This window comes from Ascaphus truei, chromosome 5 (assembly GCF_040206685.1).
Source record: "Ascaphus truei isolate aAscTru1 chromosome 5, aAscTru1.hap1, whole genome shotgun sequence".
NCBI lineage: Eukaryota > Metazoa > Chordata > Amphibia > Anura > Ascaphidae > Ascaphus > Ascaphus truei.
The window spans coordinates 294,224,365-294,251,029 of record NC_134487.1 but is presented as its reverse complement, the minus strand read 5'-3'; the positions used below and the strand labels follow the sequence as shown (position 1 = coordinate 294,251,029).

The following is a 26,665-nucleotide window of genomic DNA, read 5'->3' as shown; positions in this document are numbered from 1 at the left end:
TCAGACATGCTATTAGAGAGGGTTGGGGTTCCTTACAATGCATCTGATCTCAGACATGCTATTAGAGAGGGTTAGGGTTCCTTACAATGCATCTGATCTCAGACGCGCTATTAGAGAGGGTTGGGGTTCCTTACAATGCATCTGATCTCAGACGCGCTATTAGGGGCATATTCACTAAACTTCGATAAGTGCTTTAACGCTCGTGAAATGCCCTTTTCAAGCGATTTTGCATGTGTAGCCGATCACAAAGCTTCAATGACATGGCAACATCTCTTGAAAATGGCGTTTTAACAAGTGTTAGCACTCTTGCTTTTACAAGCCGTGCAGCAGCTCAAAAAGTGCCCAAACTCGCATTGTTTGTCAACAACGGCTTTTATGATCTCAAATTTTACGCACATTTTATACCGTTCGGTAGGAACGTTCTAACCCGATCAATGTTGCAATGAACTTAACGAAGTTTAGTGAATAGGCTCCTTAGAGTGGGTTGGGGTACCGCAGAATTTCACAATATAATTATAGGGTTATAGAGGGATGGTAATGGTGTTGTGCTTCTTGTTAGTATTACTTATACGTTTCATTACGAGTTTTCAAGATATCACCAGCTGTTTCTTTAACTGTGAATGCACTGAGAACAGGAAAACTTTCCCGGATTTAAAGCTATCTTCTGTAGAGCGTATAAAAGCCGTAAAACGTATTTTACCTTAATTTATAATTATCTACACATTTCTTTTGTTTCTGCCATATGTATAAAAATGCAATTCTGATGCTCTCTAGAAGTTAGAGTATCTTTTGCATGCACCACATCTGAAATTAAATATTGCTACCGTATGGTTTAGTCTTTTTATGCCATGTCTCTATCAATTAATTTAAACTTCTAAAAGTCTAGGCTTTTTACATATCTGAATGAGCGTCATTTGATATCCACAGAACAAATGAGTAAACAGCAGAACAGTTATTGGGGAAAGTAGTTAATCTATCAATCTATCTACTAGTATTAATCAATCAACATGCATTTAATAATATATCTTAAAAACATATTTTTTACCTTCTTCTAAGGCGGGCTGCTATGTCCACAGCAGCTCTACTAACATGTTGTCAAGCAGTTTCTAAAGGTTGTTCTGCACATATATGGGCCTATTCTCATAGCGCCAAAGTGGGGCAAACCGCTTCTAAAATGCGATTTAGAAGCGGATTGGCACGCTTTGCTATTCTGTAAGCCCTTCTCGTATGTCCAATCCGTGTCTGAAAGGCTTTTTCATTTTTTTATCAAATGTTTTACCAGGAAGTAATACATTGAGACTTACCTCTCGTTTTCACGTATGTCCTGGGCAGAGTTATGATGACAGATACATGGTTACAAATACATGGTTACATTAAGTGAGCAAAGTTATAACTATACATAAGAGAGGAGAGGGAGTGGCTCAGTGAGTAAAAGACACTGACCGGCATTGAGTTTGAAGCAGGGGAGCCTGGTTCAATTCCCGGTGTCGTGACATTGGGGAAGTCACTTTATCTCCTCGTGCCTCAGGCACCAAAAACATAGATTGTAAGCTCCATGGGGCAGGTACCTGTGCCTGCAAAATGTCTCTGTAAAGCGCTACGTACAACTAGCAGCGCTATACAAGAACATGCTATTATTATTATAAGACATTGTATGCACAGTTGGAGATAATATATATTATAGGCATATGTAACAGTTACAGACCAGATTAAAATGTGAGACAGCTTTAGTTTTGAAAGAACTTAGACTGGTGGCGGCTGTGAGAGTCTCCGGTAGGTTGTTCAATGTTTTGGGGTGCACAGTAAGAGGAGGAGCAGCCAGATACTTTGTTGTGCCTTGGGTCTTTTGGAGTCTGATCTCAGTTGATAAGTGCTGCGTGTGGTAGGGATGAGGAGCTTGTTCAGGTAGCTGGGTAGCTTGCCCAGAAAGTATTTAAAGGAAAGACAGGAAAGATTAACTTTGCGCCTAGACTCAAGTGATGACCAATCTAGTTCTTTGAGCATTTCGCAGTGATGTGTGTTGTAGCTGCATTGGAGAACAAAGCTGCATATTGAATTGTAGAGGCTATCAAGTTTGCTAAGGTGGGGTTCTGGTGAAGTACAGATTGAAGTACATGTCCAAGGTCGGAGAGTTTAGGGCTGTGTGCATATAGGATTGTGTCGTCCACATACATGTGTATTGAAGCTCCCTTACAAGCTTTTTAGACGCAGTTTCACTCTGGTTTTGCAAATCCGATCAGTTTGTCAAGAAAGCCTCCAGCTCACATTTTTATTAAAAAAAAAAACCTGCAATTCTCGTAGCACCGTTCTGCAAACCGTTTCCAAAAACGCACATTTTTGTTGTTATTGCAAGTTCCATCCAGAGCCTGAAATATGGGTTTTGCTCTCTCACGCAAACCCATAAGTCAGACTGGGGATGGAGTTAGCACCAACTCAGGTCATCCCGCTTCTAAAGCGCGTACAATCCGGGGGTTTTGACTCTTAAACGGAGCGGTTTGTCACTTTTTATAGACGCGGTTTAAAAGATGCGATGTGCAATAGAGAATAAGGGTTTTTCTTACATTTCATTCCGCTTCTTCTGAACATGTCAAATACCTTCTGACAACGTAGGAGCTCCGAGAATAAGCCCCATACAATTATTCTGCACATTCAAAAGGTCGACGGTTTCTACATTGCTTGACAATTATTTGGTTATCTGCAAGTTTTTGAGGAACCAGTCGCCTCCTCAGCTTAGTTTTAACGACCATAACACAATAGTCATATGCAGCTCACCTTCCACAGAAATGTGTCAGTCAGTCTACGGATGATAAACACGCTTTTAGAAGCAATATGACCGCTACATTTTGTAACTAATGCTTCCTTTTTTTAAAGGAGAACACCTGGCGACACTGTTTTTTAATAGGGTTGTAGCAGGGGGTCTCCGGAGTTGAACCACGTTGATTTCTGCCCCGGGATCCCCCTGTTTCCTGAGATACTTACCTCTGCAGGTGCTGCCGGTATCCCGGTGCAGTTTAAAGCTCCAGCATCACGTGGTCCAATAGGAAGACAAGGACTGACGCGGCGGCTTCCTATTGGCCAGAAATCAAAGGATGCTTTAAAACTGATTAAAAATGGCATTAAGCGTAGAATAATAACAAAAAACACATTCACTATGATCTAATACTATAGAACGGATTTATTACAACAGGGAAAAAAAAGAAGATTTCACATATTTTGCTACATTGATTGGCTTTACACACGAGGTTCAGAAGTAGCTCTAAGGCTGTTATTTAATATTCTATGAAGCTGCTTTGCCCCGATTTAATTTTTTATACCCTACTCCATTCTTTAGCTTTGAACACTGTCACTTTCCAAATGTTGCATTGTTGCCACAGTGAGGTATAGAACCCATAACAAAAGCAGCACTTATTGTATATTGTAGTTTCCATTTTATATTACGCTGCTCAACGTTGTGGTTTTGAGTCTAAAAGGTAAAGCTGCTATAACACCTTAATATTATCCAAATGTTACATATGGTATAAATGGCTGCCACTTTGTGCAACGTGACATGCAACCCTGTCAGTTCATCTTTATTCTCTCCTGCTCTGCTCGCTTAGCTTCCATGTGCATTAATGCTTCTCTTCTCTTGTGTTCTCACTTTTCTTGCAGTCGCTGTGAGCTCTTGCCTTGTAATGAAAACGAGTGCCAGAGCCTGCCCTTGAGAATAACCTATCACCACCTCTCTTTCCCCACCAACATCCAAGTCCCCACCGACATTTTCCGCATGGGCCCCTCGCATGCCGCCCCCGGCGATGACATTCAACTGTCCATCACCAGCGGGAACGAGGAGGGTTATTTCACCACCAAAAAAGTGAACTCCCACAGTGGCCTTGTGGCTATGCAGCGGCAAATCACAGAACCCAGGGACCTCCTCCTTACTATCCAGATGAATCTTATTCGACACGGGACTGTCAACACTTTCATTGCCAAACTTCACGTCTTTGTTACGGCAGAGCTTTGATCGTGTGCGCGCACTCAGGGGCTTGTCTTCATTGCTGTTTTGTTTACCTTTTTTTAGATTCAATAAAGTTTGACCTTGTTGCATGCTGCTCTTCTGATTTGGGTTAGCAGGAATGGCAGTTGTCCATGTCTCTTTGCCAGTTACTAGTCTCCGTTGGACACGGTGACGCTTCCAATTCAGTGCGTGGCTTTGCTGCATGGCCGTGGGTTTTCTATGTTGCCAACCAAATATAACAAGGTTGTTGTGCAGTTCTGGTTTTCCATGTCTTCGGAAGATTGCTGAAATGAAAGCTCTTGATGACATGAAGTTGAGTTAGCAATACAACTTGCTTCTCCAGTGTTGAGGGTGCCTGGAACCATGCTGGCCAACTCGACCTATTTGTGTGGTACCACTCCCTCCTACTTTGTTGAAAATCCATCATTTGTCTACTTTCTCCCTCAAAAAATGTCAACCCAATTCATGTCCATGAAAGATAAAGAAATCTCCTGCATTTTCTTAACAAATCTTCCTGATAAGATTTTGTTCATGTGTTGGCAGGTATGCCCAGACCGCATATCTGAGCTAATCCCTTCAGTGTATTCCTTTGTAATCAATTACTGCCACCTTCACAGTAATGTGTTACTGCAGGGGTGGCCAACTCCAGTCCTCAAGGGCCACTAAGATGTCAGGTTTTCAAGATATCCCACGCTTCAGCACAGGGGGCTTAATCAGTCCCTTCTTCGACTAAGTCACTGATTGAGCCACCTGTGCTGAAGCAGGGATATCTTGAAAACCTGACCTGTTGGTGACCCTTGAGGACTGGAGTTGGCCGCCCCTGCATTAAAGGAAGCAATGTGGCTCTCTGATAATGTAAAAAACGTGTCGTCGTCCCCCACTAATTAGAGTTGTGGGGTAGAAACAAAAGACTTTAACATAGTTAGTTTTAGTGTGAGGTATCCCTGCACACGTCTCTTAAAGCAGCAGCTCATAACTTCATGTGGAAATATTTGTCTGCTTATTTAACTCAGTAACAACCTTTATTTTGTTTGGGGGGGTGGGGGGGGCAGTTCCTGTAGTGATTTTTATCTTTCTTTTTTATACTGTAACACTTTAGAGATATGAGATTTGACACCTTTATTTTATTATGTGATTTTTTTTCTTTTCATAGAAATCTTCGTCTTGCAAACTGAGATAAATCTCTTAGTATATATCATTTATAGGAAAAGTTTAATTGAGTAACACAGTTGTATATGATCCGATTTCCTGTGGATGGGCTCATTTTTAACCCCCTTCGTTGAAGTTTAGAGGCTCGCAGTGCATTAGTTCTAGGTCTTTCTAGAAATGTATTTGTTAAAACTCGCGGGTATTGCCAATAAATATATCCAAGAAATGTTCTGTGTACGATATGTGCTACAGGTATATGGAAGCCATGCTTCCATATACACACCAAGAACATACCTGTGAGGTTTCTAAAGCTCTATACACATGTAACCCTTCTATGGTACCCCACCCAACATGAGATTGGGGGGTACACTCCTTCTGGTCACTCTGAGTGGTCTGGGTGCTGTGACCTGCTGGTAAACAGGAGGGCTGAGTGCTCCGCGGTGTTGTGGGGAGAGCCCAGGACAGGGACAGGAGGTGTGGTGTGGGACAGGTTACCTTGTTCTCTCAGGGTGCACAGCGCCTCCAGCCAGTAAAGATCCACTGGGGTCTCCAGAGGAGAGACCCCCACTGACACTCCATTCTCCAAACACCAGGAACAGGGACACACACACAGCAGCTTCTTTTCTGTGGATCTTTATTCAAAGCAGCATACACAGCGTACAGCAGAACATGATAAGCCTGATATGCTCTCTGCCCTTCTGCTCATAGGAGCTTGATTGCCCTCCCTCTTCACCCAGGTGGGGCAGGAGGGAGAGAACTCTTCTTGGCTTCCTATCTCTCTCAGTTCTCTCTGAAGATTAACTGACACTCACTAACTGACAATATAAATTTAGGAAACATGTCTCAATTTGAATATCCTCAGGGAGTGTCTCTAACTTTGAATCATTACAACTCAAAGCTGGATACCGATTGGCTCACACACATCAGGGGGTGTTCCAACCCACATCCACCCTTTGGATTAACATGCTCAAAGGTTGCTTAGGCCCGCCCCTGAATATTGCTACATACTCAGAGCTGAAATGCAAAACAGGCCAACTGAAGGAATTAACCTTTCCACTGCCTGTTCTAACAGGACTGACAGAGGAAAGGCCCAGAATTAGCAATAGCTGCCGAAGGCCAGGCTATACACACAATTGCATCTCTAGATGACTGTCTTGGTCCATTACGAGGTATTACAAGATACATTGAATCATTACATTGAAAACTTGAGTTGAAATTAAATTGAGAAGATTTTTCTTCCAATTGTTTGCAAATGCTGCTGGAAAGAGAATGTACTCTGAACTTTCGGTTTGGAACTGGTGTAAAAATGCCATTCATATAGGCCACTTTCTCTTATTGGAAAAAGTCAGTACAATGGTATTGTACGTGATATTCTGTGAGTAATATAAAGTAATATACATTGCAACCTTATGGAACACAAAGGATCTGCAATGGCTTATACTGTTAGCCAGGAGGCAGAAACATAGTCTGATTTGGTCATTATTGCCAATACTTTGGATAGTTTGTAGTTTAATACATTTGATGTTGCATGTTGCTAAAGGGGGATGAGGGAACGTTTCAGTCACGATCAGGCGTAACCCAGGTGCAGTTTAATTATACAGAACAATGTTTGGAATGTGCAGGAAAAAATCTTGCAACAAAAAGTTTTATAATCTGCTTTACATCATTAGAGCTGTCATTGTTTTTAATACACTGAAGTAAAACCAGGAGATCAACAATGGGGTTTATTCTGTAAGCTGTGATAGCGCTGATCCAGTGCTCTCGCACAGGAAGCCCCATCGAAGGAAGGCAGATCCTTGCAGAATAAGCCCCGATATGCAGCTCTGCTCTGAAGATCAGATGCTGGCAGCTGAGACAAATAAACTGCATGAAACTCTAAAGCAAGCACGTCAACTCAAAGGCTAACACGGGCCAAATAAACAAGGTTTAAGTTTATGTGGGCCGCAAAAAAACAAAAACTTCAATTTTCATAGAAACGTAGGTTTATTTCGAAAAGTACAGTATAAAAAAAAGAACGATAAAATTAATGTTTTTTTCCTGACACTTGGCATCTCCGATTCTCTCTCTCCCTCTCTCTGACTTACTCCCTCCCTCTCTCTGACTGACTCCCTCTCTCTCTCTGACTGACTCTCACTCTCTCTCTCTCTCTGACTGACTCTCACTCTCTCTCTCTGACTGACTCTCGCTCTCTCTCTCTGACTGACTCTCACTCACTCTCTCTGACTGACTCTCACTCACTCTCTCACTCTCTCTGACTGACTCTCACTCTCTGACTGCCTGCCTCTCACTCTCTCTGACTGACTCTCACTCTCTGACTGACTCTCACTCTCTCTCTCTGACTCTCTCTCTGACTGACTCTCTCTCACTCTCTCACTCTCTCTGACTGACTCTCTCTCACTCTCTCTCTCTGACTGACTCTCTCTCTCTCTCTGACAGACTCTCTCTGACAGACTCTCTCTCTGACAGACTCTCTCCCTCTGCTCTCTCCCTCTGACTCTTTGACTCTCTGACAATCTCCCTCTCTCAGACACACTCTCCCTCTCCCAGACACACTCTCCCTCTCCCAGACACACTCTCCCTCTCCCAGACACACTCTCCCTCTCCCAGACACACACACACACACACACACACACACACACACACACACACACACACACACACACTCTCTCTCTCTCACACAGACACACACACACACAGACTCACACACACACTCTCTCTCTCTCACACAGACACACACACACACAGACTCACACACACACACTCAGACACACACACACACACACATACACGGACACTCACAGACACAGACACACATACTCAGACACACACATACTCACATACTCGCACACACAGGCACACACAGGCACACACAGACACTCAGACACACATACACACGGGGGAAATCGGAACGTAATCGGAGCGGGGGGGATCGATGCAGGGGGGGGGATCGGAATAGGAACGGGTGGGTCGGAACGGAATCGGAACGGGGGGGAGCGGAATCGGAGCAGGAGGGCAAGGAGCAGTGCTCACTTGACTTGCTGCATGCAGCAGGAAGAGGCGGGCCTGGCTTTGCAAGCTCAGATAGGAGAGGGGGGAGGTTTCCCCCCCCCCTTGCAGAGACCGCGCTTTTCCTGGCAGTGCTGGCACATCGTGAGCTGGGCCGCAAAAATACTCGTTGTGGGCCGCATGCGGCCCGCGGGCCGCGAGTTTGACATGCTTGCTCTAAAGTAAACTTCCTGTTCTACAGACTGAATGTTTGACCAGGGAAAGGGGATCTTTAATCTCCCTAACTGCTGCTAAATGACGACCTGGAGGATCTTCACGCAAACCAATATGTACAGTGAGAAATTGTTTTATTCCCATGTGTCATTCAGTTTACCACTCATCTCCACCACACAAACATCTACGCGATGCTGTGCTTTCTCCTACTCACACACCTCTCTTGGCTGAACTAACCCTTTGCTTGCCGGAGGAGCTGCAGTCCCTCCGGTGCATCGTGATCACGTAACTGCTCCTCAGAGCGGTCACGCGACTACGGCGTTACTGATGACCTGAACGGAAGAGGAGGAAGTCCATCTCCTGTCCAGCGCTCCACACCAGCTCACAACTTGGATCTCCCTTAGAAAATCGAGTTGGAAACCCATGGTGTACCCTACGGGGCGGCCAACTTCAGTCCTCAAGGGCCACAAACAGGTCCGGTTTTAAGGATTTCCCTGCTTCAGCACAGGTGGATCAATCAGTCGTTGTCTGAGCTACTGATTGAGCCACTTGTGCTGAAGCAGTGATATCCTGAAAGCCTGACCTGTTGGTGGCCCTTGAGGAGTTGGCCGCCCCTGCTCTAGTCTATGTAAGGAACTGTAACTAACCTGCTTTGAAGCGCAGTGTAGCTCCTCTGAAGATAAACGGGGAGATACAGTATATCAACCTAATTAAAGTGCAAATAGAAGTTTGTTTTGACGCTCCGCCCCCTTTTCTGTTTGCATTTGTAGCAAGTGTGAGAAAGTATCCCTTACATTTGACGCAAATTGTAAGGCAGAAAAGTTTACGCCACCACAGGCCTGACAGATTTCCGGACGCAAATACAAGATACAAAAGTGACGCACAAAGACGCAGCGTTAGATACATTTCATGGCTGTGTGTGCCATGTAACTCCTCCCATTGACACTCCTCAAATCGCAAGGTGACGCGCAGAACGTGGAGCGAGACACGGACGCAAAAACAATCCAAGATGAAGATGATGCAATTTGTATCAATTGTGCTCGAAATGAGCCCTGATACATCATCATCTCCGCAGGCGGCGTCAGAGCCGTCCATTGAAAGACCGGTTGGGAAAACATAATAAAAAATTGTTGATGCGCAGGACGCACACGAAGAGCCCAAACAGCACAATAAACCTTCACGCTTCAAGCGGCAATCCCTCCTAGGGCCAATTCCAGTGACATGTTTAAGGCGTCTCACCTGGGTAATAGATTTACCCAAATCTCACACCGATAAGTATTTTTATTTGTTTTTGGAGTTAGACTTGGGAGGGCTTTGATTTCCTTGTGTGTGATGTCACTGTGTGATGTCACTGTGTGATCAGCCAGTGCTTGTATGGAAAGAATAACCCCCATCTCAACCTCCCCTTATCTCTATTGGTTCTCTGATAAGGACAGGGTGGGACAAAGGTTAAGAAAACACTTGATTGACAAACACTTCCCCATTCAGAGGCCTGTAAGAAATGTGTCTGTCCGACTATGACCCATATCCACATAAGGGACTTTTGTATGGCAATAAAGGCATGCTAGAGCTTAGCACCGTGTGTGGTTCTGGATCCATGTGTGATTGCACCTTTAATTTGCTGCATGGCCCCATAGGGGTGTAAACGGTTTAAAGGAGGCCAAACCCTATATAAAGGGGGCATGTTTCCCAAATCATACACTATGGTCTGTACAACAGCACACATTATTTAACAGTGTTTAAAGTTGCTGGAAATGTGATGAAACAGTCTAAATACATTAAAATATGTCATTTGGAGGTAATCATTTATTTGGGGCTATGTATCAATATGAAATAAAAATATTGCTCAACATAGTCGACGCCGAACTGCAGATGAGCGAGTTTTCGGCAAAAATTCAAATTCACTACAAAAATTGTGCATTTTTTTTTTTTAATATTTGCTCATTTTTGCAAGTTGAAAAAAAAAATTGGCGGCTGGTTGTTTTCCCAAAAAATTGGAATATTCGAAAATTAGTGAAAGTTTTGCAAATAGAACTTTCAGGGTTAGGCAAACGTTTGGAAATTAGCAAAACAAACCCGAAAATATCTTTTGCATCATAATCGCAATTGTTTCTAATTTTTAAATTTTTTTCCTAAATGAAAAAAAAAAAAATGTTCAAATTACATTTCTACAAATGCGCCCCTCGCTACGCAGAGTTAGATGCATCGTATTAAATGATGTGTGCCGGGAAACACTACTGACACACAAACTGGGCACACTAACCAACTACCTTAATACATTGGCCCAAGGAGGTGCAGGATGAAAATGCCTCACTTTGCGTCCACTATGCTCCAAAATTGACTTGATACATAGCCCCCTTATGGGGAGAGGGGGTGGGAGTATCATGTCTCACAACTGGAGATTTGCTCCTGAAATAGGTGTAAATGACATACATTGATGCAAGGTGATGTAAAATGTATCTAGATCAGGGGGTCTCCAACCCAGCCCTCAAGGGCCACGAACAAGACAGGTGTTATGGATATCCCTGCACAGGTGGCTCAGTCTTTGACGATGCCACCTGTGCTGTCGCAAAGATATCCATAAAAGTTGGTAGCCCTTGAGGGCTGAGTTGGAGACCCCTGATCTAGATACATTGGTACAATGCTGCTCAACACAAACAGGATACAGCAGCAACTCTCTGGTATTTACTCTCCGTATTAAAATCTGCCCGGAAAGTACATGGAAGCCTGCCTAAATGGAACTAAATGTTGCCCTTTCCTCCCCGTCCCCCCCATTTGTGTGTATCAGATACGAAAGATCGGACACCGTACGTTGCATCAAATCCTGCCGGCCAAACGATATGAACTGTGTGACGGACCCGGTCCACACCATTTCCCACACGGTTATCTCTCTGCCCACTTTCAGGGAATTCAATCACCCGGAAGGTAAGCTGCTCACATTCTGCAAACACAGGGGGACATTAATAAGATGGTGTACAACTCCGTCTCTTAGGCGTTTATATGAAGGGGAGTTGAGGGGTGCTAAAGCTTATCCACCTTTTGTGCTTCTGGGCTTCCCCTCCACTAAAAATACAAAATATATATATATTTTTTTTGTGCGGCCGCTACTGGTGTGATGTAAATCATGGTGCGGGTTGCTGATCCATCTGTTAGTACAGTATCTACGTATGTAAATCTCTGAGGAAGAGAGCTTTATACCAGCTCAGACCAGGTGTTCTATTACAAAAATGTTTCGGCGTCACATTAAAAAAAAAAAGCAGTGGCTGCTTCTCACAAAGATGTCACTTGCCGAGGGGGGAGGCGGGGAGGGGGGAGACGCAGGGAGGGGGGGAGGCGGGGAGAAGCCAGTACAAATTACTGGGTCCCGGCAGTCCGGAAGGGAGTCCGACTGTTGCATACAGTATGTTTTTGTCTTTCTTGTCGTGTCATTATTTGTCACTCCTTGCTGCCGCCCCCGCCTTCTCCTTATGAACCGCAGTGTCAAGTGACGCCGTGGACGTCACCGACGTGATGTCACATGGAGTCTTGTTGCCATGGCAATGCGACGTTGTAGCGTCAAATGAAGTCACGATGTCGCGTTACCATCGCAGCGCATGTTGTTGAAGTCCGCGGCGTCACTTGGCGCTGCGGTTCGTAAGGAGAAGGAGGACGGCAGCAAAGAGGCGGCCGCCACAGCTAAGTGCGAGAGCAAAAAGAGCTGCTGGGGGATCCGAAAAAAAAGTTTCACTGGGGTCCCAACCCGCTTTCGGCGGCCCTGCGACCACGGAGGGTCTCTGCTATTAATGGTCTGTATTTTGTTTTCTGTATCAATTCAAATAAGCTTTATTGGCATGCCAGACAAACATGTCAGTCTTGCCAAAGCATGAATAACAGGGGGTAGGGTATAATGATTACACAATACATGGGTAACAGGGGGATGGGTAACAGGCAACCATCTTGTCCTATCCCATGTCCAGGAAATGTGGATTCTTCTAAAAGACTCGTTTTCTTGGGAAGGAAACCACCTTGTTGTAACCCAGTTTGGATTATTGCCCAATAAATGTAGGATATTAGATTAAAATAGGTTACTCTTCCAATGTTCAAAGTTCTGTCTTTCGCTTTGAATGTTCATAAAATGATACATTGTCTGATGATGAACTCAGAGCGGTTCCATTACCTAGTTAGCACCTCACATTGGTTCAAAATACTAAGTTGTGCGGGTGTTCTCTGTGTATACACAAGATTTGTCAAAGAAAGAAATCCTTTTGATTTCAGTGGGACTTTTTTCTGTGAGACATACAGATGTAGTAACACCTACTGCCTCCGTGGCTGCTGACCGACAGGCTGAAGTCTGCGGTCCTGGAGGCGGTTGATCCACGGTACCTGGAAGCAGTACATTTTGTGGCCCGGGAGAATTAGCGCGGTGTTATTTGTCCCGCGACAGAGACTGTAAGAGCTGTGCATAGGAGTCCCAGGAGAGAAGCTGCCTCTCTGTCAGTGCCGTCTTAACGCATGGGCACGCTGGGCAGCTAACTCGGCAGAAGGAGAAAAATTACGACTTGTAGCGGAGAGTTGGCAGGGCCTAGTGCACTGCTCTGCCGGGGGCCTATAATGCTGATAAGACGGCCCTGCTCTCTGTGTGTCTCTCTGTGCAGCTCTCAAGGCAAACTGATGTTTTATTATTTTTATATGCTGAGTTAAAGCAGGGGGTCTCCGCAGGTTCTGGATATAGACCTCCATAAGGGGGGGGGGGGGGCAGTAGTCTCTCCGGTTGTGCCCACGTGGCTTGGCACGGGAGCTTTAAATCCTAGCCAGAGCGGCTACCGAGCCCCCACGTACACCTCTCGGTGCAGCTCTTACGGACTCGTGGCTGACTCGGTAGCATTAAATCTGCGGTGGTCAGAAGCAGGGACCCCCGCTGATTGAATTCTTCCAAGCTGCTTACTGCTTCTTCGTTGCACTCGAGGCCTGGTATCGCTACCTTCCGTGGTTAGGGAGGCAGTAAGGCTTGATACTTCTGTATGGTGCCATTACTTAGCTCCAGAACTGCTCCAATTTTACCTTGATACATATGGTGTGTTAATAGACAATTAATGGTATTTAATGGCATCTTGCAGAAAATTAGGTAAGCAGTGTAATGTTTCCATTTAGAAAGTCTCTGAAACAATGTCTACTGTAGAGTTTGTGGATAGCACAGGTCAGGGTATCTCAGTAAATGAGTGGTATTATATTCACAGAGTGGACATGTCTTTCTTTTCTGCGCTTATATTTTCTTTCTCTTGCAGAAATAATTTTCCTCCGTGCCATTACCCCGGCGTATTCCCCCGGCCCGCAGCCAGATATTATATTTCACATAACGGAGGGCAATCTGAGGGAGTCATTCGATATCCAGAAGCGGTATGTGGATGGTATGATAGTTGGTACGTATAATTCTCTCTATTTTATACCGATTGAGTCCTTGTTGCAGGGGTTCTCGAACTCCAGTCCTCAAGACCCCCCAACAGGTCAGGTTTTATGGATATCCCAGCTTCAGCACAGGTGGATCTTGAGGACTGAAGTTGAATACCCCCGACGTATTGTAATGCCTGTAATCTTGTTAAAGCAGCCCGCCCTATACTGCTAGTATCTTGGCTAGTGATGTACCGAGCACCGGGTAACTGCCCGGATCCAGCAGCAGGGGGCTGGGACCGGCACCGGGTAATTCCAGAGTAGCTGAAAATACTTCAACACACCTGCAGCCGGCGACGGAAGGGGAGGAAGACCAGTGAGGAAGACTTCTGCGACATCTGGGGGCAGCAGCAGACGTCCTGGTGGCAGTGGCAGCAGCAGCAGCCTGCTCCTCCCCGGCTGTTCAATAGGAACACTCCGGCTCCTCCCCGGCTGTTCAATAGGAACACTCCTGCTCCGGTCACATAGTTCCCCCGGCCCCCACCGGCATGAGCTGTGGGCTCTATCCTGCTGCTCCCATCAGCTGAACATGGACTTCTGCTGCTGCCACCGCCACCAGGACGTCTGCTGCTGCTCACATGATGTCCTGCGGTCCTCCTCAACCTCCACAGCGATCTTCCTCACCCTGTAGGTAAGTGAAGTCCGGGTAACCGGGTACTTGGCCGGGTAAAATTATTCATTTTGCCCGGGTACCCGTTTTCCGTTTTTCAGAAAATGTAGGACCCTGCACAACATTAATCTTGGCCCATAAGTACGTCTCTTGATTTTATTAACCGCTAGCTTCCGATGTTACCATGGTAACTGTTAGACTGCGCACTCAAGGGAGAACTCCATTTTATCTGCCAGACACTTAATATTTCAAACAATTATATCTCCTGAACGGTGATGCATGGGGCTGGAGTAGAGACGGGTGCATTCAAATTCGCCGCAAATAGGGCATGTATTCGCACGCATACATATTCGCGGCTAACAAAAAGACATTCGCCTTACCTTCGCTCGAATGTGTGCAATACCGCCGGCCGCCACTATGCGCACATTCGAGGCTCTCTGATATTCGATTCGTCCAGAAGTTCCAGAACCTGAAATATGGGTTTGGATGAAGAGGAGGAAGACGAGAGTTCACCTCTGATATATGCTAAGAGGATATATATATATATCCTATTATAAATATCGCACTTGCGACTCTCTCTCCCCACACTTTTTACTCCCTCGTGGAAATTATTTCAGGGAAAATGGTGAATTAGATGGAAGGTAAGAAAGTATTATATATTAAAAAATATATATATTTTGACCTAGTGAGAGTAAATGCTCCTCCAAACCCCAAATGCTCGGTATGAAATTTAGTTGCAAAAGAAATTACTAGATTTCACTATTTTCTATTTTTCTTACCTTCATCGTCCATGGCAAGAGGCAGTAATGTCTTTTTCATGTCTTAAATATGCTGTGTTAAAGAGGCACTCCAAGCAGCTCACAAAACATTATTTTCATATATGTAGCCTTTGATTACCTTTATTGAAAACTAATTACCTACGCTGTCAATCGATTCGTTCTCCCTCGATCGGTCAGCAAAATCCCACTTCCCAGGGTTCACTAAATGGCTGCCTTTCAGTTTCAAATCAATCCTTCAGTCAGTGTAACTCAGCAGCTACAATGTATTCTTACATTAATCAGGTAACATTATCTATTGTTACAGTTTGCAACTCAAACTGCTGGGAATATTGGCAACAAATTATCACAAACAGGAAAGTGTTACAAAGATCTTGCACTGCAGGGGAAGTGTACAAAAGCCTGCTATAGAAATCAAAGCATGCTCTGCTCAGTATATTAAAACTAATTAAAATGTCATTAAAAGTTTAATGTTAAAATAAAAAAAGGTAGTATTATCTAACACTGCAGAACAACCCCACACATGTAGGATATTGCTGGAATTTCTCCTGGAAGATCCTTGGCTGGGGGTGTGGCTTGGTGTTTAGTGATACGTGGCCTGCAGGTGGCAGTGTTGTGTTTCAAAATGTTCTTGTCACAGTCAGCAGCCGATTTGCCTACTTCCAGTACAGAATGATTCCAGTCAAAAGAAATTGTACTGTTTCATTGTCTCTCTGCTCACAAGGAGGTCGGACGTTAAAAACGATCCAAAGTTTGCTGATTGGTCAGTAGTGATCTTAATGTTACAATCCACATGCTATATTTTAAAAATCATGAATTGTGTTGGCCACATTTTAACAAAATACTCACGCCCCCTATGATGAGAGGTGGTTTGGATCTTTGAACTTGTGCGTAAATAAAAACATTTGGTTGGAATACTGAATGGAATCTCTAAATAATCTCTAAATCTCTATGTTGGATCATATATATTGCCTGATATGCTACCCTATCAAAATCATTATGATATATTAACTGCTTATACAGTATTAGTAAAATAAGCCTCTTTTTTCTTTCATAAATGAGATGTGTATGTTGTCCAATTTTAGATAAAATAACGTACACTTTTAAGATAGAGTACATTTTTTTTATAGTGGTTAATTCCTTATCCTCTCCCTTCTGGATTATTGTAACATACTGGTGGCAGGCCTCCCTGGTTAATTCCTTATCCTCTCCCTTCTGGATTATTGTAACATACTGGTGGCAGGCCTCCCTGGTTAATTCCTTATCCTCTCCCTTCTGGATTATTACAACATACTGGTGGCAGGCCTCCCTGCCTCATAACTTTCTTTTTCTCAATCTATCCAAAATTCAACAGCTAGAATAATTTCACTTTTTCCCAAAACAGTCTCTGGTCATCTCCACTTTAGATCCCTCTCCTGGCTTCCCATCACATTTTGAACCACCCACAAAGTTCTCCTCCTTACCTTGGAGGCTCTCCACTCATCTGCTCCTTCCAACATATCAGCTTTGATTTCCCCTAATGCCCCTGATCGTCTCCTGCCCTCTACCCAGAACAGCCTTCTTTCCAGCCCTTCCACCTATACTGCTTTCTCGCCTAAAACCGTTTTCCCTCACTACTGTACCGCTTACATGTGGAACTCCATCACACTCAATATATGTCAAGCAAACTCTCTCCCCGCCTTTAAGACAAAACTTAAGGCTCACCTATGAAATGAATCATTCCAATAGCCTGGACTCATGGCTCCCACACCCAGTCGCTCGTACCAAACATTGTGGCCAAGCAGTGCCATCTACTGAACTTATTCCTTCACCTGCTGTCTCTGTAACTCTCTCAACATTCCACTTGGATTGTAAGCGCTGGGGGGCAGGGATTTCCTTTCCTATTGTCTGACTTTGTTGCACTTATTGTATTAAAATGTCCTGTACTGTATTGTCTCTTAGTGAAGCGCTAAGTACACTGTGGGCACTATATAAATAAAGATATACATACATACATACATACATACATACATACATACATACATAATCCTAGGATGTGTCTTGGGAAAATATATATTGTCGTGATTACATATATTACTGAAATAACATGTACATTTAAGAATGTATGTGCCTTTTTAAGAGTTTGATTACTTAAATGGGAGGATCCTACCCAGATCCACTTGCTCTGACAAAGCATCATATTTGGGCGAAACGCGGTAGGACAGCACAGAAGGGTCTCTGTCTGATTGTAAATATGCTTTATTTTTCCACTTAATATATATATATATATATATATATATATATATATATATATATATATATATATATATATATATATATACATACACAGTGGTCGACAAATCACCAAAAAATCTACTCGACGAACAAAAAAATCTACTCGCCACCTAGTACCACACATGTGCTGCTTGGGCCAATAGGTGCTCGCCACGATGTTAAATCCACTCGCCCGGGGCGTGCAAATGTATAGGTTTGTCGAACACTGTATATATATATATATATATATATATATGTTTGCAGCCCTATGATAAGCCTGTGAATGTTATGCTTTCTAATAATATACCAAAATATACTCTAGATACGAAGTCGTTTTCTTAGAAGCTATTTTGGTTGTACCATACCGATCATCATAACATCAGCTTTGCCAACCTACACACCAGCTGTTATTGTGTGTAGTGTAGTGGGTATGCCAGGCTACGAGCCATTGTTTTCATATGTTTATGTAATATAATTGGGTAATAAATGTAGATGAGAATTGGGGTATTTCATTTTGGTTGTGCTTATAGGTCCTAAAAAAAGCAACCTCCTTCCCCCCTTCTCCACCCCCCCCCCCAAACACATTGTTTTGACTTATTTGTTTACATCTGGGAGAATCCCAGCTAAGTAGCCATTTTTGTCCCATATTTACTATGTGGTGCTATTCTGTGAAAAAAACGTCCAGCACCAAAACACACCATATAAGTGAATAATCGAAAAAGTGTCTTCTGGCACCAGAATGTGTCTTACAGAATAGCATTGCCTAAAAAAATATGGAAACATTGCTGATCAAAATGACATGACTGATGGCGACTTGTATTTTCTGGAGAAAAATGGTGTGACAAACAGGTGACAGATCTGGTGGACTGGGGATGTTCCAGCTCTAACAAGGACAGTCTGCTCCTGAGATCCCCAAACCAAACTTCCAGGGACACCCCCGGTTTCTGCAATACCAACACCAGGATAAATATTTGGCCACGGGGGTAGGCTTGCTCTGAAAGCCAATAAAAAGCTGCTACATCCTCGGGAGATGAACTCACAACTTTCTATATACCATTTTTCATTTTTCATGTCAAAACTGGCACGAAAATCACTAATAGCTCAGGAATCGGGGGGTTCCCAGAGGTTGGAAGACTGAGAATCAGCTCTGGGGCATCCCCGGGTTCAGGTAAGAAGTTTTTGCTTCTCAAATATTATATTGGAGAATACAGTATTCTAAAGTAGGGGGGCTCAACTAAAGTACTCAAGCCCCCCAACAGGTCGGGTTTTCAGGATTTCCAAGCTTCAGCACAGGTGGCTCAATCAGTCCCTGCTTCAGCACAGATGGCTCAATCAAAGGCTCAGTCTTTGACTGAGGCCCTGATTGAGCCACCTGTGCTGAAGCTGCGATGTCCTGAAAACCTGACCTCTTGGGGGGCTTGAGTTCTGGTGTTGAGCACCCCTGTTCTAAACAATAGTAGATGGTCAAACACAGTCATACTTGCGTGTAATATTTGGGAAGGAATACTCTTCTGCTGCATACTCTTAATGAAGTCACACGGCCCAGCTGTACCGTTTTGTGAACAAAGCAAATAAGTTTGTTTTTCTTAGTCACCATCTCTTCTCCAAAGGTAGAGATGCCAGTGCCAAGACTTTCAATATTGGAATAAATTATTCAATCCAAATATTTTATTTATTTATAAAATATTTTACCAGGAAGTAATACATTGAGAGTTACCGCTCGTTTTCAAGTATGTCCTGGGCACAGAGTTAAAATAGTTAAATATTAATAGTTAAATATTGGAAGCAGTAGTTGAAACTTGATCACAGCAGTGGTCGAGTTAATTCCAACATATCATGGACAAATCACTCCTCCCCTTCCACTTTATGCAAACGGGGTGAACCAGAGCCTCAGAAATACTCAGATCTCTTAAGTACACATGTCTTGGTTGCTAACAGAAATATGCGAGCTGCGTGTAAAACGGTATAAAGTAGATAGTTGGAGTCTACTTATGATAGTTATGTGAGATCATTCTGTTTCTTTCTTGCACCAGATAAGGAAAGTAAGTAACAAAATAAAGATCTTCTTAATAATACACTGTGTTTTGACTCTTCCCAGTTGTGCAAAATGTTGACAACATATGATATTTCCTAGACTCCCCATGCAAAATAATAATACATCTTGTTTCAGCTTGTTACTCAATCATTACATGGCATTCCTTTCTTCTGTGAGCCGTGCTGTCATTGTAAGATTGTAACATAGAATCTATTAGTATTGATCAGACGTACTGTATGTAGCAGGCGTACGATGTGATTGCACTTCTATTGCCCACCAATGTAATCTCTATTATTAGTTCATTCACAATATTAGCTGAGTACATTTGCCATTATGATACATACACATGGGACTTGGGTTAACATTGGTAAAAACAAACCAGCTATTTGAATCATGATACAGTTGTCCCCTTGCTCTTGGGATGCGATCCCAGTGTAGGTTTGGTAATTGGGGGTGGTATAGTCCAGTATTCTCACTTGAATGGATAATGTAAAAGATGGCACATATTAACCCACCGAATGCTCTGTAGACATAGCTACTGTGTCATGGGATCTGGCCCCCCAGGATCTCCATCACGTAGTATCTACATCATAACCTTACTGCGCGTTTTTGCAGAGGATGTCGCGTTCTGCGTAAACTCGATCCGATAGGACAGGGATGGAGCGATCATGGGGGGGGGGGGGGGGTTGCGCGTGCCACTGCTGCTCCGGCACGCGAAGGGTTAAAAGGTTAGTGGAAGCCAGTTCAGGTTTTAAAACATCCCAACGTCTCATTTGAAAACATGGACTAGAGAAATGTCTCAGGGAGGCCAGGAGTCAGGTTGCAATCCTATTTAGAGTTAGCTGTTGTCTTATGGTAAAGTGATCTGCAGTGGAATTCCAAGACAGGTCATAACATGGAGAAAACCAAAATACAGTACCGCCTTTGCCTCCACAATGAGGTGTACAGGATTGCTTGGAGGCTACTCTCGTTTTAAAGGTAGTCACATAATGTTAAAATAGTGTGTGTGTGTGTATATATTCAGTGTATATATGTATGTATGTATGTATACACAGTGCCACTTTTTGCTTCAAAACCCATTTTAAACATGGTTCCCTATAGGCTTAAGCTTGCTGCATGTTACAGCTTTGAGCACAGCCAGGGTTAAGATGCATAGCCAGAAAACCCACCCACAGACAGCTGTTTCGAACTTAATGGGTCTCATCAGTGTGGGGTTGGTTAACTGGCTATGCAGTGACCATGCAGCAAGCTTAAGCCTATAGGGAACCATGTTTAAAATGGTTTTTGAAGCAAAAAGTGGCACCGTGTGCTCATTTGCATGTCATTTCCCAGAATCCCTTGCTGCTGTGGAAGTGCTGTGTGCTGGGTGATAATGGGGAAAGGCGGGGTTGCAGACCTGCCTAAGACATGCAAACGAGCATACCGTATATTTCCATTTGCTATATGCTTTGCTGTGGAGGGTTTTTGTCACTTTTTTTACTCACCATAACTTAACTAAGTATATGTATATATATGTATACATACATATACATATATATATATATATATATACATATATATACATATACATATACACATACACACACACAAGAAAGAAGGTACCTTTTTTTTGAGGATAAACCAAGGATATCTCAGCAAATTTATTTTACATAAAATGATGTAAAGCTTGCTGTGTGTGTGTGTATGTATGTTTATATATATATATATATATATATATATATAATATATATATATATATATATATATATATATATATACATACATACACACACACATATAGACATATACACACACAGCAAGCTTTACATCATTTAATGTACAATCCACGACTGGTGATACTTGTCAATAGTGCGGCCCTCGTAGGTAAAGTCTTTCTAGGCACGCACTTTCCACAGTTCTTGCAATATTTTTCAATATCCTGAGCCATCGGAGGCCAAAAGAATCGGTCTTATCTTATCTTATCTTATCTGTGCCCAGGTGGCCTTGATTGTCATGGAGAGAAGGGAGTACCACTCGTCTATACTTGCAAGGAAGTACCAATTTCTTAGTCACTGTGTACTGGGACTTCTTTGCTACACTGAACATTACTCCGCTCTTAATCACGAGATTAGGTCATTGCTTTAATTGCTTCACATCTGATGAAGCCAATCAACTGGCGAAACGCGTTGAGTGGGACTGTATGAGGTTACAGAGCACTCACAGACACGTATCAGCCAGCAAACCGAGAAACTGGAAGTGACGTCCGACCGAACAGGAAGTGACGTCACGGAGCTCACGGAGCCACCGGCAGAGTCTCCCACAGCTGGGGAGACGGTCCTCACATTGGCGTCGCAGAAGGATCGGGGGCGGTGAGCTGATTGGTCACTCACGATGAACATAAATATTGTGAACTGCTTTTGACATTTGTAAAGAGTGTGAGTACAGCCCTTACATTTTTAGATACATAAAATTCTCTTTCTACTGATATGCGCTATGTTTGGCTGTTTCTTCTATTCTGACGTGCATGTCATCTGATTATCAATCCCCCACAACATTTGCCACAGTTTTGGATTTGCATATATATCGTTGTCTACACTGTAAGTAGGCATAACATATGAGCCACGTCAACAATGTATTATCACTTTATTTAAACATCTGCACTTAGACGCTGATTTATTTTTCTTGCTGAACACATCCCATGCAAACTAGGGGGCGGGGGGGGGGGGATGCCTGTTGTGCTTGTGCTAGGTTCTGCCGGTTTAACCAAGGCAACCCCTCCATGGTTAACGCTGCCGGGTAAAAGTATACCAGGGGTACGGTGGTGGGGGATATTCTCAGACTGTCAGGCACTCTGTTCAGATTCGCAGTCATAAACCCATCTTGGCATCTCAATTTGTTTACACAATGCTCGCACTCTGACGGGGGTTGCTTCTTCCCACTGTCTATCTAGCTCCCGAGTATCTCTAAATTCGAGACAGGGCGTCCACATCAATGTTTTGCTTTCCTGGTCTGTAGTTCAGGCTGAAGTTGTAGGTGAGAGAACAAAGTGCAACAAGGTGCAAAAGGTCGGCGCAGTGATAAAGGGCATATAATAGTGCGATGTGACCTAATTCAATGGGCCCCTCACTCTGAGCCCTGTCTTTTCTCTTCATCCGCTGGTACGCCTTCAATCACAAGGGATTGATGGTTAATGTCCTGCCGTATCGCTTCCGCCGATGGTCTAGCACCATTTAACTAGTTGCAAAGATATTAGCATTCATGCATTCATGCCAATTATTACTCGAGTTTCTTCCTTGCTGCGGACTTCAGGTCATATAAGGGCCACCACCATCAATGGTCCTTCTACTCCAGTGATCTCCTTTGGAAACTTCTTCCCCACATCTATAACAGAAATACGGTCCTCCCATATCTAGAGGTTTGTCCCCTATGGGGTGACCATCGTGCTTCTCCCGAAGTTCTTCTCGAATGTTCGCATTAGCCACTTCTTCCATTCGCATGGCAGTCATCCATTTTGACATCTCCCCTGCGGGTTCACCTGCTCTGCCTGTGCTGGACCACTCCTCACTTGGCCTATCGGGGTCATAGCTCGTTTCTGTCCTTCCTCCACTAGCCAGATGTCATTGGCTTTTTCCTGTGACAATTAGCGGGCTGCCCTGCGGCCAGGCGAAGCGCCATCTGCTCTTCCTCATCCCGTATTTCTCACAGTAGCTCTAAGATTTTGGGGAGACTCTTTCCGTTCTCAGAGTCGCAAATAGAGGGTCGTTGCATCTCCAAGTGGAACCCCCCAGATCAATGGTTCTACTCGGGGGTGATCAACCTAATCAGGGGTGATACCCTTGTTCTTTGCTACTTTCTCAAAGACACTTCCAGTCTGCACAAGAACTCAGATAGTTTATCACCCTCAAGCTGATACATGCCCCTGAATCTGAAATACAATTCTTCCCCACTTTCTGTGGCTCCAAATGTATTATCTAACGCTTGCAGGTATTCACTAGGGGTGCTAACCTCACTTCCTGCTCTAACAGCTATGGCTAATGCAGACCCCTTTAGGCTTTCTGAAATCCGACTTTCTTGTCTTGATTTGAGCCCCCTCATTCCTGTACCATCTACGTGGCCTGCTCTATCCAACTTTCCAAATCATCCTCACTGTTGGGAGTCGTACTTACACCTAAACTCGGCGTCAGAGTTTTTTTTCTGTCGGTTCATCCCAAATTTTATTATGTTGCAACCGGCCAAATAAATAGTATTTTTTAAACATTTTGGAGCGATCCAGCCTTATCGTTTTTCAGCAGTGCTTAGCATTCCCCCCCGGGATTCTACTTCTGGTACTTACACCAGAGAAGATTAGTCATCTCCTATAGTAATTATTTCCCCCACTGGAGTGCATGGATTTCTCCACTAACTGTCCCATAGCTGTGATAAGAACCTCTGGGGAAGCTGGGGCATGTTCCGTAGAGGAAGCAGGTACTTTGGGGTACATTTAATTACAGAAGTCTTCCATAGTAGCGCCCTCACTAGTGAGGAATTCTCGTACCTTATCTACTATAGTGTGCTTGGCAGCATTACTAGGGCCAGTGGCCGGTTTACATCCCACAGTGACAACCCATACCTCCTGCTCCTTCTCCACAATACTATCGGGTACTTTAGCAGGGTCAATACCCTCATCACACATACACAATATATATGCAATCTTAGAATTGTAGCATAACATTTCTCCCTGGATTTGGGCCCGTCCCCACGGGGGTCCGCCTCAAGTACCCTATTGATACTCACAGAATTCGTTTTATCAGGAACCAGAAGTATCACTTTATGACAATTCTGCCTGTTTCGCACACACCAGTCGCTTAAAATGGCCGCACTCATTGTGAGGTTGAACAAACTTTTGTCAAGGGGCACTAAAATGTTCTAGCAACTTCTGTAGTCGTGCCTATGTCTGACCGGACGAAAAAGAACTTATAGTGTATATTACACTAATTAAACCCCCAAAAATTGTGACTCTCAGCAGCGCCTCCAATGTAACCCCTTCTTTTTAGCCGTCAGACTTATGACTATTGCTGAGGTGGGGGCCTGAGTCCCGATTGATAACTTAATGGGCCACACGTGGCCTACGGTCAGACGGCGGGAGAAAATACAAACACGGTATTCGGGTGATATAACAGATTTACTGTACCCTTGGTCATTCAGGCGACCTGTGAACCTCAGCCAAGGATCACTACATATAGCATACAATTATAATACAATCCCCAGGATATATTGGCTTTGTAATGGTCTTGGCACACTGTGGGAGCTTGTTGTGCACTAACTGTAGCTTAGAAAAGGGTGCATCGGTACCACTTGTGCCTTGTAGCCACTTACGGTGCCCTCCAATGGCACTCACGATCACGAGTCACGATCACATCTGGACTGTAACTTGTTGCGCCTGCTGCCAGGTGCACATGTGTACACTCCGCAATCCTGATACCAAACCTGATAGTACTCAGATCCGCATGGATCTGCCTTCAACATGGCTGCCCCCCTTTTTAAAGACTCCTCTCCCTCTTAGTCCCACCTCTTTCACAGCCCTTATCATTGGCTACTATCATGTCCATTAACAATCACATGTCCATAGAAAATTGGAGAGGAACCTGCCAAGGGGCAGGGTAAGTGTGTAGATCCCATCACACAGTGGGCTACATCTATCTATTATATATATATATATATATATATATATATATATATATATATATATAAAATGACTCCTATAAAAGTTCTTCCATTATAGCGTCCACCCCTTCTACATTTAACCCATATTTAGTATGTAATCGTCAGCCAGGAGACGCCTAATTATAGGCTGATGACTTGAATAGGCTATAAAGTCTTCTGGCACCAGAAGGTGTCTCATGGAATAGCACCATTTAGTAAATATGGGCCTTAATCCCTGAGAAGCTCCTCATAATGAAATATGTTGATAATTGTATCAGATTAAGCATAACTGGTTCTTTTGACAAGTGCTACTGTTTACCTGCATTAGCAGCATCACAAGACACTTTACACGTGCCAGACAGAACAGGAAAAAGCATTCATTGGAAAACCATTTCATTTGCACTCCTGACACCGCGTTGCATCTTTATCCACAGAGTTTGGTCAGGGATTAGAAAACATTATGATCTTGGAAGCTTCCTTCCCCAGATATTCAGCTAATGAAAACAGCCCAACCTCCTTCCCTTTGACTGACGGGGAGCGGGCTTCTGCGAGGGCTTTCACGCCAAATCCTTGGGATTAGGCGCTCTCTCTTCCTTTTTCTAAATGAAATGTCGAGGCGGTGTCGCTCCCTGTGCCATAGAGAGGCCCGAGGCCAAAACACCTCCAGGTTACCAAAGTCGATTGTGAGACAGGTATCTGTTGCCGCGTTAGAAGGGGCAGATTGTGTCATACGTCAGTCCTTTCCTCTAGCTACGTTCATTTGGCTGCCCCTCTCTTCTAAAACTTCTGCCCAGATGCCGCCGATACAAAGTTGCAGATATTGCTGCGCACGTCTGCTGAGATGAGACATGAGAGACAGTGTACGAAATCGCCTTCACATTTCAGCGCAATTATGAATTATTATTATCAGCGGCGGATAGCAAGGAGGAGGCCGCTACAAGTAAGTGCCTTCCCATCAGGCCCGATAGGCCCAAGAGCGCGGCAAATGTATATGGGGCAGACATTTTTGCCGTCCCAAAATGTTGACCTAACGGGCCTCATGGAAAATCCGCTACTGATTATTAATACTATACATCTCATATGCATTTCCCATGACCCCTTGCACTTACCACAACACCCTCGTAACTGTGTCTATAAGTTCTCCCTAGCTACCACTTAGATTGTAAGCTCTTCGGGGCAGGGACTCCTTTTCCTAATGTCACTTTTATGTCTGAAGCGCTTATTCCTCTTATGTCTCCTATTTGTATATCACGTGTATCACTGCTGTAAAAGCTGACACACTCTGAATGCTCTGAGTTTAGACCCTTGCCAAGAGTTGTAAATGCAACCATCATACGGCAAGACGCCTTGAATTTAATTACAATTCAATTTACTTTTGGTGGCTTAAAGATTTTTTTTAGCATTGATTTAGAATGAGGAATGGAACTGATCCAAGAGCCAGTTGTGGAGGTTACAGGCTTGTCATCCCTCTGCTACAGGTTAATTTATACCAAGTTATGAACTTTCCCCTCCAAAGTTCTGAGAAGTTTAACATTAAACCA

General features: G+C 43.8%; 1 protein-coding gene across 2 annotated transcripts in view; it reads left to right on the top strand.

Annotated features, from left to right (window-relative positions):
* Window positions 1-26,665, top strand: part of FBLN1 (fibulin 1) — a 108,199-nt gene that overhangs the window by 58,364 nt on the left and 23,170 nt on the right. Inside the window, exons 15-16 of one of the 2 annotated variants that reach the window (XM_075602743.1) lie at window positions 11,151-11,287; window positions 13,627-13,761. In XM_075602743.1, the coding sequence (XP_075458858.1) occupies window positions 11,151-11,287; window positions 13,627-13,761 (272 nt within the window). Of the gene's footprint in view, window positions 1-3,648; window positions 4,084-11,150; window positions 11,288-13,626; window positions 13,762-26,665 lie in introns of those variants that run through there. The other variant, XM_075602744.1, reaches the window with a different exon arrangement.